General features: G+C 29.0%; 1 protein-coding gene across 1 annotated transcript in view; it reads left to right on the plus strand.

Moving 5' to 3' along the window:
• Positions 1 to 2,750: 2,750 nt before the first annotated feature.
• LOC107470449 (ethylene-responsive transcription factor ERF003-like) overlaps positions 2,751 to 18,968 on the plus strand; it is a 17,444-nt gene continuing 1,226 nt past the window's right edge. The window contains exons 1-3 of the mRNA XM_016089848.3: positions 2,751 to 2,843; positions 2,929 to 3,027; positions 3,144 to 3,292. Of these exons, the coding sequence (XP_015945334.2) occupies positions 2,751 to 2,843; positions 2,929 to 3,027; positions 3,144 to 3,292 (341 nt within the window). The remainder of the gene's footprint in view (positions 2,844 to 2,928; positions 3,028 to 3,143; positions 3,293 to 18,968) is intronic.

Raw genomic sequence — 18,968 nt, forward strand, 5'->3', positions numbered from 1 at the left:
TCTTTGATTTCAAAATTTGGGTGTTGTGTGATGGTTAGAGTGTACCCTTCATCAAAAACTTCTTGAATTGGTGGTTCAATAAACTCACCCTCTATGGCACTCTCTGCTTCATTAGAGTGTAGATTCCCATAATTATTTTCATCCCTTACAACTTTCTTTGTTTGTGCATCTTCCTTCTTTGTTGGTGCATCTTCCTCCTTTGTTCTTGCATCTTTCTCTTCTTCCATGTGTGAGGGTGGAAAGTTCTCTAATTCACTGGAGCATGAACTCCTTTGATTGATTTCCTCACTTTCTTCCATAGGATCTTGCATTATATCTCTTGGGAAGGAATTTACTTGTTCCTTTTCCTGGGACTTGATAATCGACTGCACATATTTCTCTATATTTTTGACACTCGTTCTTATATCATGTATAAATTCTTTCATGAGAAGTTCAAGAGCTGATGGTTCTTGATATGAATAAGGAGATGGTGTCTCTTGATATGAATAAAAAGGAGATGATGGTTCTTGATATGAATAAGGAGATGATGGCTCTTGATATGAATAAGAAGGAGATGATGGTTCTTGATAAGAGTAAAAAGATGATGATTCTTGGTATTAATAGGAAGATGGTGGCTCTTGATATAAGTCGAAAGATGATGGTTCTTGATATGGATAGAGAGGTGGTGGTTCTTGGTATGAATAGGGAGATGGTGGCTCTTGATAGTTGGAACATAGAGTACTAAAGTTTCTTTAATTTTGACTTTGCCAACTAGAATTCGAATAGTTCCTCCATCCACAATAATATGAATCACTACTTGGGTGAGAGTAGTAACCTATGTGATATATATCTCTCCATTATTTTTTCTTAAAAAGAAATAAAATAAAAAATAAAAATAATGAAAACAAACGAAAATAAAATAAAATAAAAATAAAAACAAAATAAAATAAAAAATAAGTTAAATAATTAAGAAACTAAAAAAAGAAAACAAAAATTAAAAAATAGAAAGTTTTAAAAAAAATCAAATTGAAGTTAGAGAAATAAAAAAAATAAAAAGAAAAAAATGAAAAGAAGACATAGGGAGTAGGGACAGGGAAAAACGCGAACGAAAAGGAAAAAAAAAAGAAAAAAAAGAAATAGAAAACAAAAATTAATAATACTAAAAAATTAATTTAAAAAAATTATCTAATCTAACTATTTAAACAACGAGTAGTTGTCAATCACAATCAATCTTCGGCAACAGCATCAAAAATTTGGTGCAGAATTTATAACCACAAACTAATCAGCAAGTGCATCGGGTCGTACCAAGTAATACCTCAGGTGAGTAAGGGTCGATCCCACGAGGATTGATGGACTAAGTAACAATAGTTGATTAATTTACTTAGTTAGACAAACAGAAAATGGTGTTTGAGAGTTCAATAACATTAAACAATAAATTCAGAATATTAATAAAGCAAACAGTAAATTAATGTGAATAATATATGGAGAAAATAGTTTAGGCTTCAGAGTTGTCTATTTTCCAGATTGACTTTTCTTACTAACTATTTTAATCATGCAAGATTTAATTCATGGCAAACTATGTGTGACTAAACCCTAATTCCTTATACCTTTTAGTCTCCTCTAAAATTCATCAACTGCCAATTCCTTGGTCACTTAATTCCAATTAGAGGGTGAAGTTCAATTCTAGTTTATATGCCACAGAAATCCTAATTACCCAAATATAAGAGGATTATATGTCACGTATCCCGTTAAGTCCAGATAATTAGAAATTTAGGAGAATATATTTTCAAGCTGTTGTTTAAGTAAAGAGCTTTTCCAAATTATACAAGAACTCAATTAGAAAGAGGGTCATACTTCCGTTCCACCCAAATTCATAAGATAAAGAACGAAAACAATTCTTGAAATATAAATCAGTACATGAATTAAAATAGAAAAATAATAGTATCAATCCATACAATAGACAGAGCTCCTAACCTTAACAGTGGAGGTTTAGTTGCTCATGGTTCAGAGAGAAAATAAGGATTCAGGTAAACTGTGAAGTGCGGAATGAGGTAGAAGAGAAGATATTCTTTTTTTATATCTAATCCTATTTAATGTAAAATATATTTTCTAAAACTAAATAATATCTTTTCCTATTTTAAATAAATAAAATTTCAATAAGAATTAATAGGAGATTGCGTGCTTGCTTCTTGGAGAGTTGGGGACCACTTGATTCCTTAATAATCCACGCCTAACTTGAAAAATATCAAGTTAGGCGCAGCCTTGGCCAAATTGATGGAGAAGAAGTATGAACTATTATACATTGTTGGAAAGCTCTGAAAGTTAGTTTTCTAACGCCACTAGAATCACGTCAAGTGGACCTCTGTAATTTGAGTTATTTAGGTTTGAGTGCAGAGAGGTCAAGGTTGACAGCATCATTCGCCTTCTTCTCTTTTTCTGCGAAAACTCCATCAAATCTATCTGAATACTACCTAAAATAAACAGAATTGCACAAGACTCAAAGTAGCATCCATAGTGGCTAAAAGATAATTATTTCTTGATTAAACTCAACAAATTAAATGCAAATTCATTAGGAAAAGGTAGGAAAGATGCTCACGCATCATCATCCAAGTATACCGGCAGCTCAGCGACCTTTTGAAGACTAAGATCAGGCTGGTATGTAGCTTCTCTAATTTTGTTATTAACTTAGTTATATTCTTTGACATATCGTTATTAGGCATCCTAACATATTATTTCAATGCAACATTTGTAGTCCAAGTCGTTGGATTGCGATGCGCATTGGCGAAGGCCTACAAGTACACCTACACTTTAATTTGAAGGAGATCAAAGAGAGATTTGCTTATCAGCGGTCTGTGGATCATTATGTGAGTAAACATCTGATCTTGTGATATAAAATTTTCAATTAACTGTACAGTTGTTGTCCTAATCATAATAACATGTGTTACATAGAAGTCCTACATGCGGAGACTGGAGGTCACAACTCAGCAATCTCAGCAAAGTGAGAAGGATGCTACTGGCTCTGCTGCTTCAGTCGTCAATCTCGATGCGGTTTGGCGCGAGACCACCTCAGAGCCGCACAAGATTTTCATATACGGGTTGGGGTCGTTCTTTGCTAACAGCCTCCACACCTCCATGTTGAGACTATCGTCCACTTCTGTCACCAGTCAACTGTTGATCCCGAAGAAGGCGTTAATTTGAGGCTGCAGGTGCAGAAGCTCACTCGGAGCCTTCATGATCAGGCTCAAGAGCTGAACAAAACTCGGGAGAACTATTGGGAGATCCTCACATGCGTGACAGACACGAATGAGCTCAGGTTGGAGTAGAGGGAGCAATTGGAGCAGCTTTAGCAGATGAAGCAGTAGATGGCAGTGTACTAGGTTCAGATGTGTGCCAGTGGTAGCGGTGTTGCTGGTGGGACACAAATATTACCGCCGCCTCATTATATTTGATTAGGGCTTTGTTTTATTGTTTCATTATATTTGATTTATTTGACTTTTAATTTATTTAAACATTTGATATTTAATATTACATAATTGGTTTGTACTATTTATAATTTGACCACTAATTATGTGAAAAATAAGTTTAAATAAAAATAAAAATAAAAAAGAAAAAATAAAAAACAAAATTGCATCACAAGTTTTTTTTTTAAAAAATTGACATTACCATCAAATTTATCGAGGGAATAATCCGACTGTAATAGTGTGAAAAACAGGATATTATGGTACTAATGTTATCGTTAGAAAAATCTGCCGGTAACCAAATAATTTTTTGGGACTGGTAATCTGTTGCAGAATCCGATGATAATTACCGTCAGATGAAAAAATGCGACAGTAACTGGTGGTTACTGGCGAGATTTATAATCCGGCGGTATTCATCATTTTTCTTGTAGTGGTTGATAAAATATTAAAAATAAAAAAATTATTTATTATCAATCAAATAATAATCACTAATTTATATGTAATTATAATAGTTATTGATAAGTATTTTAGTTAAATAAACTAAAATGTATATTATTTTAATCTTATAAAAAGAAAAGTGTCATTTTTTCTATATAATAATACACAAGGCAACAATATGGTTGGTTACCTCTACATTTAGCATTTTGTAGTTTGGAACAGTGAGTGAAGCATGTGCTTCATTTTGACTAATTTCTGTGGGGACAAAAACTACGTCCTCTAATATAATGCTCTTCAATTGGATGGATAAAGAACTAATACATTCCACACAATAAATTACAACGTTTTATGTTCTTGTCAGTAGCAAGCGCACACGAGAAATTTCAACAACTAAAAAATTACTAAACTACTCGTTAATGTAGAAGATTCGTGTATATATTAATATGAAACAATAGTAGTATAAAGATCAATATAAAATCGAAAGCCATTTGGTTTGTTCTGGTAAATTGATGCATACTTCACATACACCATATACATGAACTAATTAAGCAAGACATTCTTAGAATGTAATGACTTCCTTTCTTTTACAAAGATGAGATTTTAAACTCTATACAATATGTGTATGCAAAACCATAATAAAGAAAGAGAATAAACAAAACAATGAATACTATATATTATTGGAGTAGTTGAATTGTTTTATTAAGATTGTTTGATAAATTATGTTCGTTAGAAATAGCATTATTATTCTATTATGCAAATACATTAATGGTGCAGACAAAATAGGAACATCCACATGGAAGTAGCATATGCTTTTTCCTATTTCTGTTTTGTCCTTAATATAAAATTATAGTTTAAAAATCGAAAGCTCTTGTTAAAATTTTATTTTGTTTTTATTTTTTAATAAAAAAATAAATCTCTACAAGACCCTTTGTTTTTTACATAAGATTTTTACGTGATGTAACCGATTTCTATTTGTCACAAAATCACTTTTTTGAGGAACTTAAACTAATAAAAAAAGATACATAAATAATTATATCTCTAACATATTTCTTTAAACAAAAATCTTTTTTATGTTTATTTAAATTTTAACATAAGTTATTTTTCTCTTTTTATTTGTCCCATATTAGTTTTTTTTTAATAACAAAAATCAAAATTTGGATTATTTGGTCGGAAGAAAATTTCATTTCCTGAGTTATTCAAATTGTAATGTTAATAGTCTAACAAACTAGAAGAAAGAGAGGAAGAGTGAAAGTTGAGAGAAAGAGAAAAATTGGTTCTTTATTTTTGATAATTTTTAATGAATGAAAAAACAGAAAAGTGAAAAACCTTATGTACTCATTATGTACTCTTATTATAATTAATTACCATTAATATAAAACTAATAAAAAATATTCTAGGTAACAGCCTCCCGCAAAAATTATATAAATCTAACCATCCTAGTTTGAAAACATTAATAAGAAAAGGATTCGGGAACAGAGCTTTGATAAGAAAATTAGTAAGTTGGTCTTTGGAACGAACTAGCATAAGATGAATGAGATCAGACAAATACTTTTTACGAACCATGTGGCAGTTCACTTCAATGTATTTGGTTCTTTCATGAAAAATGAGATTATTGACAATGTGAATGGTTGACTGGTTGTCACAGAATAGCATAATAAAATTTTAAAACGGCAAACCAATGAAATCTATTAAAAAAGATAACCAACTAACTTCACAAGTGGCAACAGAAAGAGACCTATATTCAACTTTTGTAGAAGACTTGGTAACTGTGATTTGCTTTTTACTCTTCCAGCGAATGAGAGAGTTTCCAAGCATGAAGCAATAACCAAAAACGGAGCGACGAGTATTGGCATAGGTAGCCCAGTCACCATCGCAGATTAGAAGTAGAGGTAAAAAATAGACTAGTTGCAGGTCTGCCTTTTAAATATCAGAGTACGCGAAAAGCAACCTGTAGATGAGAAGTGGTTGCACAGTCCAAAAACTGGCTCAAACGTCTCACAACATAAGAGATATCGGATCTAGTATTTGTGAGCTAAAGGAGTCGGCCGATGAGCTGTCTGTAAGTAGTATTGTCCGTCAAAATGGTACCTGACTCCTTCGAGAGTTTTTGACTATAATCAAATGGAGTGGAGAGAGGCTTGCAATTTAGATAACCAAAATCCTTGAGATGGTCCATGGCGTACTTCCGCTGATAAATGTGAATTCCAGAGTTAGAGCATGCTACTTCCATTCCCAAGAAGTACTTGAGATCACCAACATCCTTTATTTTGAATTTGTCATCCAAAATTCGCTTGATGGAATTGATTTTGCCAATTCATCCCCGATTAAAACCAAGTCATCAATATATATTAGAATGACAGTGAAGCTTTCATATTGTTTCTTGATGAAGAGTGAATGATCATAAAAAAACTACTTATAACCAGCATCAACAAGAGTCTGAGTGAACTTAATGTTCCATTGTCTGCTTGCTTGCTTTAACCCATATAGAGATTTTTGTAATTTACAAATCAAACCTAATTGTGACAGACTGACACAGTCAAACCAGGTGGTATCCTTATATAAACTTTCTTGTCCAAATCTCCGTGAAAGAAGGTAGTATTGACGTCCAGCTGTTTCAAATGTCATTTCTTTGTCGCTGCTAATGCCAACATTACTCGTAGAGTAGTTATTTTGACAACTAAACTAAAAGTATCACCATAATCCAGTCTTTGCACTTGAGTAAATCCTTTTGCAACTAACCTTACTTTATGCTTTTCTATGGTACCATCGGGATTAAATTTTACCCGAAAAATTGATTTTCAACCCACAGCTTTCTTGCCTTTTGGAAGTTCAATGAGACACCAAATTTTGTTCTGATTTAAAGCTGTCAATTCAGCTTGTATTACCTTTCTCCTACATTCATGTGCAGCAGCTTTTTTATAAGTGCTAGGTTTTGAATTTGAGGTGATGGATAGAAAAAGGGACTTATATTTTAGTGTTAACTTATCATATGACAAGTGCTATGAGATAGGATATAAAGAGTTAGAGTTGGCAAAGTTGCTAGAGTGAGTTGCATGGATTTTCATACAATGGCAGTCCTTCAAATAAGCAGGCAATTTTTTGACTCTTTCAGATTTTCTAATGATGCAGTCATGTGTGATGTTGTTGTAGTTTTGTAATGCAGGTGCATTAGTGTGTGGGATGGTAATGGGTGCAATGGTATGTGAGGAAATTGGTGAGTGCATTGAGTTTGAGAAATGTTCATTTGAATCTATGAGTGTGGTATGTGTGGGTGTTTAAAAATGATGTGTGAATGTTGTATCATATTGAAAAAAAATCAATGCATTATGGAGTAGGAATGGGTACCACAGGAATGTCAGTGCTAGTGGAATGTGAAAATGGAAAATAGAAAATGAGTTTCATAGAAAGTTACATTTCTAGATATGAAATTTTCTTTTTATTTTAAATCAATAAGTCGAAAACCCTTTATTCTTAGTTTTAAACCGAGAAAAGCTGTTTTCTGGCTCTTGAGTCTAATTTTGTTCTTGAATTTGTTAATGTGGAGGCATATGAAAGAGAACCAAATACTCTTAAATATAAAAGGTTAGGTAAGTTACCATACAAAAGCTGATAAGGACTAGCATTATCCAGTTTAGTGCTGGGTAGTCTATTAATTAGGTGAATAGCGTGAACAACTGCATATTGCCAAAAATGATGTGAAATTCCTGATTGAAATAATAGTGCTCTAGCAACATCTAAAATTTGCTGGTGTTTTCGCTTTACAATCCCATTTTGTTTTGGTGTTTCTACCCAAAAAATTTGGTGTAAAATGACAGTTGATGTAAAAAAAGGATTTTAGGGTGAATTTTAGCCCATTATCAATCCTTATACACTTAACTTATTTTTTAAATTCTACTCTGATAAAATTCACAAAATTAATAACTAATTGTGATGCTTTAAATTTGTTTTTCATAAAAAAAATTCAAAATACCTATGTCCTTCATTGGAAGGGATAGAAATGGGACCCAGATATCCATTTGAACTAAGTCAAAACAATCTTTTATTTCAGTTGTACTAAGATCAAAAGATAATTTCTTTTATTTTGCAAAATGACATGAGTCATAAGGAAGTTTTGAAACAATACAATCTATACAAGGATAATATATCTTCGGTAAATTCAATTTATGCATCGGTATTAGTCCTAATCTAAGATGCCAAATGTTGTTGTGCTCAGTGTATGAAGGTGTTGTGGGATGAGTAGTAGTCGTAGTTGCCACTAATGAAACTTGTTTTGTTGGAGAAGAGAGAAAGTGAGAGAATTCCGTTTCTCTACTCATTGTATATAACCCTTCTCTACACTTAGCAATGCCCATCATCTTGAATGTGAATCGATCTTATATCTCACAACACTTATCATCGATTAACAGTTGGCAATGTAAGTTTGAGGTTAATTTTGACATAGAAATCAGCCTAAAATCAAAAGAAAGAATGTACAAAATATTTTTGAAAAATTTTTTTTGGAGAATGTGATTATGCCAATGATGGTGTTAACAGTTTTGGTCCCATTTGACAATATCACATTGATTGGAGTAATATTTTAAAAGTTTATAAAAATTTTTAAGTCGAAAGTCACCTGATCTGTTGCATTGGAGTCAATGACCCATAGTGCAGATTTTGGAGTGATAATGCTCATAGTGCTTGTTTGGGCGCCATTATTTTGATAAAAAGAAAGATCTTTTTTAATGAAAAAAGAATTTTTTTTAGTGTGTTTGGCAAATTTCTAGTAGTAAAAGTAAAAGTACTAGAAAAATAAAAAAAAAAACATCTTTTTTTAGAAGCTGTAATTTAAATCTTTTTTTAAAAAATCTTTTTTCCTTAAAAAAATATATTTTTCATGTAATAAATAAACAAAAAATTACTTTTATATTGTTATACCCAAACATAATTGATAAATAAAAAGATCTTTTTGCATGAGATACCCAAACATACAATTACTTTTACTTTTCCATAAGATCTTTTAAAAAATATAACTCAAAAAATGATATTTTCTTAGAAGTTCACCCAAATAAGCACATAATTCTTGCTTTAAAATGTAATGCAATGGTTTTACTTGGAGTGGATGTCTGAATGGAATTAATCAAAAATTTTTTTGCATTATGAGGTTGTTGTTGCACACTTTTATCTTTGATCAACTCTAACAAAGTAAATATTTGCTCTCACTCGGATCTTGATATTCCAATGCTCTCTTAAAGACAATTGGGTTAGGATTATTTGTTACCAAGTATATCATTATGCTCCTCTGTGATCACATGACTGATTGCCGTGTTATGTTGCTGCCGTTGCTGAAAATGGGAGGAGTACCCATGCTTTTTCTATAGCACATATTTTCTGTGTAGTCTTACTTGTTTCAATGAGAGCATGCCATTGTAATTCCACGACTTCTACTATCTAGATTTTCTTTAGGGTGGAGAAAATAAGGGTTTGATTGATCTTGAATCGGACTTGTGTTGCTCTTTGAAATTTGAAATTGAAGATTCGTGAATTGACGGAGGAGATTGGCATTACTCTAATTGTCAAAACTACTACTCGAAGATCTGCTTACCAAATCAATGAATTATAGAATAATATGGATTCATATATTTTTCTTCCTTCCAACTCGTTGATCGGAATAGCTATGTTCACTAAAAAAGAATCTTACGAAATAGTCTCTTATCAAACTCTATTGGCTGAGTTTTGAAGGAAGAGATAAGAAAGGGAAAAGGAAATGTCGAAGAAAAAATGAGAAAAAGAAAGAAAACGACGTCATTGCTTGGTAATTTATAACTTTTTAATTCGATTTACAACTTGATTGCTCTCCATGCTTATCGTATCACAAAGAAAATCTCATGTCTTAAACTATTCAAGGTGTAATCTTAATGGTTTGATAAACTAGAAGAGAGAGAGGAAGAGTGAAATTTGAGAGAAGGAGAAAAACAGTTCTTTCATTTTTTATAATTTTTCATTAATAAAAAAATATATAAGTAAAAAATTTTATGCACTCTTTATGTATTTTTACTATAATTAATTATCATCAACATTAAATTAATAAAAAATAATTTAAATAACATAGTCATAAAAATTTTGATATCATATTATGAATTTTTTTTGAAAAATTTAAATTGATTTGAAAAAATATATAAATAATTATATTTTTAAAAGATTATAAAAATTAGATTAAAAGATAAGTCTTCTTATCTTATAATATATAATTGCATACATGCATTATTAAGTTAAATAAATTTGTTACCTTGGAAAATCAATGGGCGAAATCCGGCGCATGTAGTGCGGAGAGGGTGGGACTGTGGAATGCGGATTAATGGCTGTGAAGAAAAGTAATAGTATAGAATATGTAATGTTTAGTGTCACATCATCCCTTTAATTCACCCTCACGTCTCACCCTTCATTTTTTTTTCTTGCTTAGCAACGAAACCGCGTTAAGCCTTCACTTGTTGAAAATTACGTACTATAATTATTAACTACTTATATTTATGCACGGCAACTTGATCATGTGGTTAAATTGATGAGAAATACTAAATAATTAGAAGAATTTATTATTTTTTATTTGTAATTAATTATTAATATTTAAAAATACAAGTTAAAAATATATTATTAAATTATTAAAATAAAAAAATTTGATTAATAATTAAAAATAATGTTTAAAAATAATAAATTTTACTAATTTTTAATTTTTTTTTTTCTGAATTTATTTCTCTTTGACCATTAGTAATTTGTGAATCTCGTTTCCATCCAGCTGTTTCATTTCAAATGAAAAACAAGAAAATGTTGAATTATAAATAAGTAATTAAATAACTTATATATTAGTAGGATCAGAATGGAAACTAGCTAGTTCTTTCTTTAGGTACAAGAAAAGAATTTTAGGGGCGGTTTTAACCGGTAAACGTTTTCTCGATGGATATATAGATATGTCGATTGATGAAGCTATAAGGCATTGTTATTATTACTAGATATTTAGTTTTTAATAGATTTTTATTCTCAAAAAATTCTTTCATTGAATTAGTGTTTTGAATGTGAAATTAGGTAAGTTGGAGTCAATGGAAGAAAGTATAAATATGTCAAAATCAAAAAGTAATTGGTGATCTCCTTCGAAATATAAAAAATTTAATGCGATCTTCAAACTGAAAATGGGAACATATGGGAGAGAAAATTGAGGAACAAGCTAGTACTTAGATAGCGTTTGGTGGAAAGATAGATACTGAAAGACTGAAACTGAGAGATAGAGATTAAGAAACAGAGACTGAAATAAGTTTTAGTATTCTGTTTGGTGCCAAATGAGAGACAAAAATTGAAATAAGAATAAAACTCTAATTTAATTTGCATAAAGTATAAAATTGGAATCAATTAATTAAAATGAGAGTATTTTAGGTATAAAATGTTATTAAAATTTCAGTTTCTATTTTTAAAAATATCAGTCCCCTGTGTCCCTACATTTTGGAAGCACTGAAATACTGAAATTTTGAGAACAGAGACAGAAATTTTAGTACCAGTCTTTGAACCAACAAACATGATATTGTGTCTCAGTCTCTCAGTCTCTATCTCAGTACTGCAAAACAAACGCTACCTTAGAGACCAAAGAAGACGTGGTTGTCAAAATTTTTAGATAAAGATTTTTCATGATTAAGGCAATGTCGTGGTTGAGAAAAAGGAGGAAGTGAATCGTGGATGACATATTCCAAGGTCAATTAAATTCATGGTCTATAAATAATAGAAATTCAGAAAAAATTCAGGACTTCACTCAAGAATACTAAATTATCACTTAAACTCATAAAATTTTCAGTCTCTGCAATATAACTGAAGAACATAAAATGCAAGTGCATGCAAGTGTCCAAAGTCAATCTTTAATTTATTTTCTTTTGCTTCTTATTGTATTTATTGTTATTTTACTTTGTTTTAATCAAATTTTTACGTTTTCATCTTTTTGTTTATTTTACTCCTTTGACGTTTGTCATAAGTTTACTATTAGCAATATCAAGATAAACTGCCTTGACATTAATTAAATAATTCTTGGATCGAGCTCATTTTTTTTCAGATGAGTCGTATCTGCTTCTTTATACTTGAGATCTTTATACAATCACATTTTGACATCACCTGTCGAAGTAGACCAAAATACAAGTGAATTATTATTATTATTATTATTATTATTATTATTATTATTGATCTAGCAATAAGACCAAAAGAAGAAAACAAACAAATCAAGGAAAAAGACATTTGGCCCACATGAATATGTATATGGTTCATGCATGTGTGTATTCAACAGAAAGAAAAAGACATAAGTTGTTCAATTCATATCGCTAGTATTATAGAGAAAAATCCCATGTTATGTTACATATCCTTAGGCTGACCCTTGCTTTTAATTATTATTTGAATTCAATGGATTTATTAATTCATATTGTCATGTGAAGAAGTAGTTTGTCTGTGTGTGCTTTGTGACATGAACAGAATGGGCGTCATGAACATATATATATGGAGATCAGAGGTTTAAGGTTATTTATATATTGCTTATTAATTAATAAACACATTATTAACACTATACTTTTGCTATCATCACCCATGTTATGTTTTGGGTCCCATTTCACGCGTATGTAATAAGGATGGGTTACTGGGTTTTATATCAAATATTATATGAATCTCTTGACATTTTGTGTATATATCATTATCAATTTCATCTTATTAGCTGTACACCAAGTTAAAGAACAAGAAAGGATTTCTCTAGCTACTAGGAAAAATAAAATTTAGAACAAGAAAATAAAAAAGGGGAAATTTTGAAGATGGAGATAGAGACATAGATAAGGATACTGATGTAAAGTTCCAAATCTTTCAATCCATGACATACATGTTACTTGTTCTTTTGTCTCCCCTTCTTCTATTCTTTTTTCCCTTTCTTAGTGAGTGGTCGATGACTGTGTTACATTTATATTCATTCAACATAGAAAGAAACAAAAGGCAAAACTGATGTACCAAAAAACTAGAAGCAGGTTTAAGATATAAAACTTACATCAATCGTTCTAAATGTAGACCAAATTCAATTATTATTATAAAATATAAAATTATATTAAAAATAAATTAAATTATGTATATAATAATAAATTTAATAACTAATTTTTTGAATTAACATATATAATTAAAGTGCGAGCTAATGAAAAAAGATTCTTGAGCCAGAAAATAACATGAACAGCACTTCATTGACCATATCAACATGTATGCGTGGCGCACAGACATGCATGGAACTTGATCACCCTCCATAGAATGGACCCCATCATTTTGTGTGTGTTTCTTTTTTCTTTAATTTTTCTTTTTCGAAGAAAGAAGCCAAGGTATATATACATATATTTTTCCGTTGGTAGTTTTGATCACATGGGATTTGATGGAAGTTAGCCCCAGTTCAGTGAACTACGCAAACAAAATTTGTTGTAAAACAAAACACGGATAACAAATATATCCCTAGCTTGTACTTTATGACATATTTAAATAATAAATAATCATGTAACCCATATAATCTTGTATGTTCTGTGAACTATTCCAAAAAGTAATTATATTTATTTCTCTTAGAGAATTTTATTTGTGGTCATTTAGCGTAATCTAGTGTTGAATGATAAATTCCGGAAGGTACATGTGGGTGAATAGTATTTGAGAGAAGAACATATGGACCACTTACCTACAAAAACCCTAAAAATTACTGCTCAACTTATGACTTATGCCAAGTCTCATAATGCTTCTTTTTCTCTTGTCATTTCTGTTGCAAAATGCATGCATTTGAATTATATTCTGACGTCGTACAATAAATTACGGGGTCATAAAATTTTAGTCACGGCACAAAAATATATAAATACATATATATAAATACGTAAACTAATTCAAATTTAGTAAGTTTTAAGCGTTAAACCAACTTAAATATGAGAAATTAAATACACTCTAATTTAAGTATATTTTCGAAAATAATCACTAAAATAAAAATATAAATGACTTTTATATGAACTAAGTCTACTCTTTATCTTTTATATTTTTGAACATGAACTTAATTTTAGAAAAGAAAAAAATTAAAACACATTTAAACAAGAAAGAGTAAAATTATGTATATGATAAGATTTAACTCGAATTAGTTTCCTTCTTTCATTATTGATTCATCATATATAGTGTTTGTTAGGATTTGTTTGAATGAGTTTTTATAAAAATATTTTTTTTTAAGTAATTTTTTTTAAAAGATTTTATAAATAAATAAAAATAATTTTATGTTTAACTATCTCATATAAAAATACTTGTTTATCGAATAATTATGTTTGAATATAAAAATATTTTTTGTTTATTTTTATCAAATATATTATAAAATAAAAAAAAGACTTTTTTCTAATAACTTAATGATATTCAAATAAATTCTTAATCTCTTCTACAATGTAGGAATAGTGTTTTCTTTAATGAAGTTAGCCATTATACAAAGAGTTCCGTTAAAGCTTAAACTTATTTTGGGTTCACCAGAAATCGAACTATTGACCTTTCAGATTTAGCACTCTAATACCATGTTATGATACTACTCATCCTAAAAGTTTCAGCTGATAAGAAAAGGTAATACTAATAGTTATATCTCTAATACTCCCTAAACCTCCATTGTATACATTGTACAAATATTCTATTGGCTCCTCATACTTTTCCTTATACAAATCAATGCTATAGCCGTTGGCATTGAAGAAAAAATCTTTTCCCTTTTTCTTTTTAGATTTGGATCCTCTAAAATTTAAATTTCACTTTAGAGAGTAAAGTGTGATCTCTCACCATTTATTTCATAGGTGGAACCAAGAATAAATATAAAAGAGAAACTATTTAAGAATAGAAGATCACACTTTATTCTCTAAAGTAAAATTCAAACTTTAGAGAATCCAAATCATTTGTTCTTTATTCACAAGTGCAACAGCTTCTCATTGTAGAATGGTTTGATTTTTGGTGTATATTGCTCAATAATCATGCGTTATTTTATTTGAATAATCATGGATTGTTAATTGTGATTCTTGATTTTTTTATTAATATCTACGATGCTTATAAAGAAAATTAGTTAGAATAAAAAATATTAATTATATATATTTGTCATTAAAAAAATTAATATTCAATTCTTAACTCAATAATATATATAATTTAAAATTAGAATTACATACTCTTTTACTTAAATTTTTGTTCTATTTTAATATGGATATCTCAAATTCTCAATGTCTTAATTGATGCAGTGCCAATAGAAATTAAAGAAATTAAACGGAATTAGAAGTTAAAAGAAAAAATGTAAGGTGTCAGATAAAGTAAAATAGAAAGATTAAACGAGAACAGAAGAAAAAAATGAAGAAGAACAAATTAAAACAAAGAATTTTAATTAAAAACAGAAATAAGTTTGAGTTTAGATTTTAGAAAAATTACTTAAAATTTTCAGTCTTATTATTCTGTAATTTCAAAAAATTGAGAGTATTTTTTATTTTTAGATATTTTTTTAAAAAGAATTGAACTGATAATAATAATATTAACCAAAATATATTAACCAATTTTTAAACTTGAAATAGTAACCGTTTTCGTACTTATTTCCTTGATCTTTGCATTGCTACCTCTGTATGCCCAATAACATCATGTCAGTTAGAACCTCGATCCTTTGCATCATAATTAAAAATTAAAAGACCTTGGGATAAATAGATGAATGTATACTAAATATCACCAGAAAATTAATTTAAGTCTATTTGTTTGATAAATCAAATTTTTTTCTTAAATAATATTTTCTTTTGCACATACAGGCATTAAAAAAAAAAACTTCATATGAAAAGTATATTAATCTAAAAGAAAAAATATAAGGAACTCATTTTTAGTTAGTCAATGTTAACTAATTTTAATGTATAAATTTATAATTTAAAATTTATAATTAAATATTTATAATTTAGAGTCTAAATTTTAAGATAAATAAAATAATTTAAAAAAATTAACTAATATTAATTTAAAAATTAATTATCTAGCATTATTGCTTTAATATAAAATAATAAAAACCATAATTGTTTTTCTCTCTTTATGTCTAACTATATATATAAAAATGTGTTTGTCATTTCATAACGATTTTTATATAATATTATATTATATTAATTTGATTCTTTGTTCAGATTTAATATTTTGATAATTAATTATTTATTTAAAAATATGTAAAATAATATGTATATACATACAGAAATATATAATGATTGATTTGATTATTAAATTTTAATATACATAGAATTCTTTTTATTAAAATCCGCATGGCAGACACCACCATTTATAAAAATTCATCGCCTAAAGCTACACAAATAACCGTTTATTTAACTTGTCCCAAGTACATACTTTTTTAACTCCGTGACTTACTTGATTATATATATGTCCTCCTTTTGGGGATGACAAAATTTTCCAAAACCAGGGAATTTTCATGGGCTGTTTTAAATAGAGATTCAATTGTGAGAAATTTTTTTTTTTTTTGTGAAGATAGAGACGAAGGATAAAATTCTTTCAAGATAAGTACGGAAATTCAAACTGAAATTCTCACTTCTTCTCATTAATTTTTGAAATTCATAAATTTATTGAATTATGTTTAATAGTTAAATTATTCTAATTCTCATTTGTATAACCCTTCTTCAATTTAGAGATCTTTAACGCTGTTCATACTCCATCCAATTTCTTTGCAGTCACTCCCTCACCACTCTCTCTTCTTGCCGCATCGTCACATTCCACCGTACCATCACTCTCACTGCGTTGTGCTCTCTATTTGTGGTGTTCCTTTTTATAACTCTACCGTTGTATCCATTCTCCTTTTTGTCTTTGTATTTCCCACCTCGTCCACTGCTTTATTCTTTGACTCGCCGTTACGCTCTCTACTGCATCATTTCGAAAGAAGTTACCATCTTGTCATTAAAATTTTTGTATAAAATTTTACTATTTTGCATATATAAGATAGATATTTGCAATTCTATTCATATAAAAATTAATAATTAGTTAGAACTATCGGATAGATGGAGAATGGGGTCTCCATGAAAAATGAGGCTCTATGAAAAATGGAGATAGAGAGCAATATTTCTTTACGGCGAAAAACAAAAACAAAAACAGAAAACAAATTTAAAAGTGGAAATGAGGAGCAAAGAGGTATCCCCGCCCTATCTGTTGATATCCCTACCTCCTCCCCCAAAGAAAATAAAGAGAAAAAAAGAAAAAGGAGAGGGGTTAGTTGCCCTAATAGATTAGAGATTTGAAAATAGTGAAGCAGATTTGATCAAATGATTTGATATGTTAGGGTAGTAATTATGATGGCCAAAGAATCTTTTGTCTTAAACGATGTATCCCAACTTGGGATTGACCCAATTATAATAATGATAATCATATAGGGTAGGATTAAGTGAAAGATTAGTGGCATATATATATTGATGCAAGACAATTCATATATAGTGCACAATATTTATCGATGTTTGTTTTAATTTGTGAAACGGATCGAAACTACAGAGGGCTATGCAACTAGAAAGATGGATACCCTGGGCTATCTTGGTCCCCGACATCTAAATGTGATATGATCTTAATTATAGAAAAATGATACTATGAAAATGTGTTGATTATTAAGGCAATTGTTGCTCCTTTTATATTTGAGAATGATGATATGTTCAAAGATTTGTAGCTCAAACCTCACACCAAGGGGATTAAGACTTGCAGTCACTGTCTACAAATTGCTCTCTACTCATCACATGAAAAGAATCTCCGGACTTAGCTTCCATCTTCAGTTATGGATTAATTAAAGAGAGAGAAAGAGACAGAGAAAGTAAAACCAATTTATAATAATAATAATGTTACCAAACACTTAATCCTCATATTTTTAAAGCCAACTTGGTATATTTTTGTTCATGTGATGATCTACATTTGAAGATGAGTTTAATTGCTATATATTGATGATATTATGAGAGTTTTATACTTATTTTCCAATCAAACATTTATATTTGTATAATTTTATTATTTATTAATATGATAATATATAAATTAAATATCCATGTAAAAATAAAAAAAATTGTATAATTAAATAATAATTTTTAGGTATAAAATTACTAAAGAATCCAAGTATGATGACAACGTAAATACACCACTTAACTTTATTTCCAAAATTCAATAAATAAAGCATTTTTTATATTCAATGTTATCATATATATTAATATTTTAATTTATTATTTATTGTATTCGTAAATTATAAAATAAGAATACACTCTTTTATATATTTTAATATGGTAAATTATATTGTAAATTATATTAATTTAAATTTTGGTTAATATTAAATTGAGATATTTTAATTACAAATTTATTCTCATATATTACAGATCATTTATTATAATTATTTTTTGAAGCTTATTTATAATTTTACACCACAATTAGTAATTTATTTAAATATATATTAGCTATTTAAAATATTTTTATTACTAAATATCTATTATTCTATTCATATTTGTAATATAAATCAACTATTATTTAATAAAATATTTATTTAACCAATTGTTTAATATAGATGTTTTATTAACATTTATTCAAGACAAAGTGTCTAATCTATCAGTTGTTATATCCTTTGTATTTTAAACATATTCCCCTATAAGTAAACTTTCTTATATCTTTTTAATATAAACCTTCAGATCTATATATTATCTAATAATCTTAATGGATAATATTAGTGAAACACTATTGTTGAGTATTTGTATTGGAAGATTTTTTAGACGCGTCCAAAAATAAATGTATGCAAGTAAAGTCGTGTTTAATTTAAGGAAAAGCAAAAAACTAATAATCCTAGTGCGAGACTAAGAGAAGAGACATAATTGTGTCCAGAAAATGAATGGACTAGTAATCCTTTGATAATTCCATAATCATAGCATACAAATTGCAATACAGCCAACATATAGCTGCTAGGTAAATACAAAGAAACTTTATAATAACCTCAAAATCCTCCAACTGGGACCCTCTAAAAAAATAAAATAAGAAAAAGGGCAATCAACACAACTACATAAACCCCATTCTCCCTCCAACTTCTTCCCCCTTACCACACAACAAAAC

This window comes from Arachis duranensis, chromosome 10 (genome assembly GCF_000817695.3).
Source record: "Arachis duranensis cultivar V14167 chromosome 10, aradu.V14167.gnm2.J7QH, whole genome shotgun sequence".
Classification (NCBI taxonomy): domain Eukaryota; kingdom Viridiplantae; phylum Streptophyta; class Magnoliopsida; order Fabales; family Fabaceae; genus Arachis; species Arachis duranensis.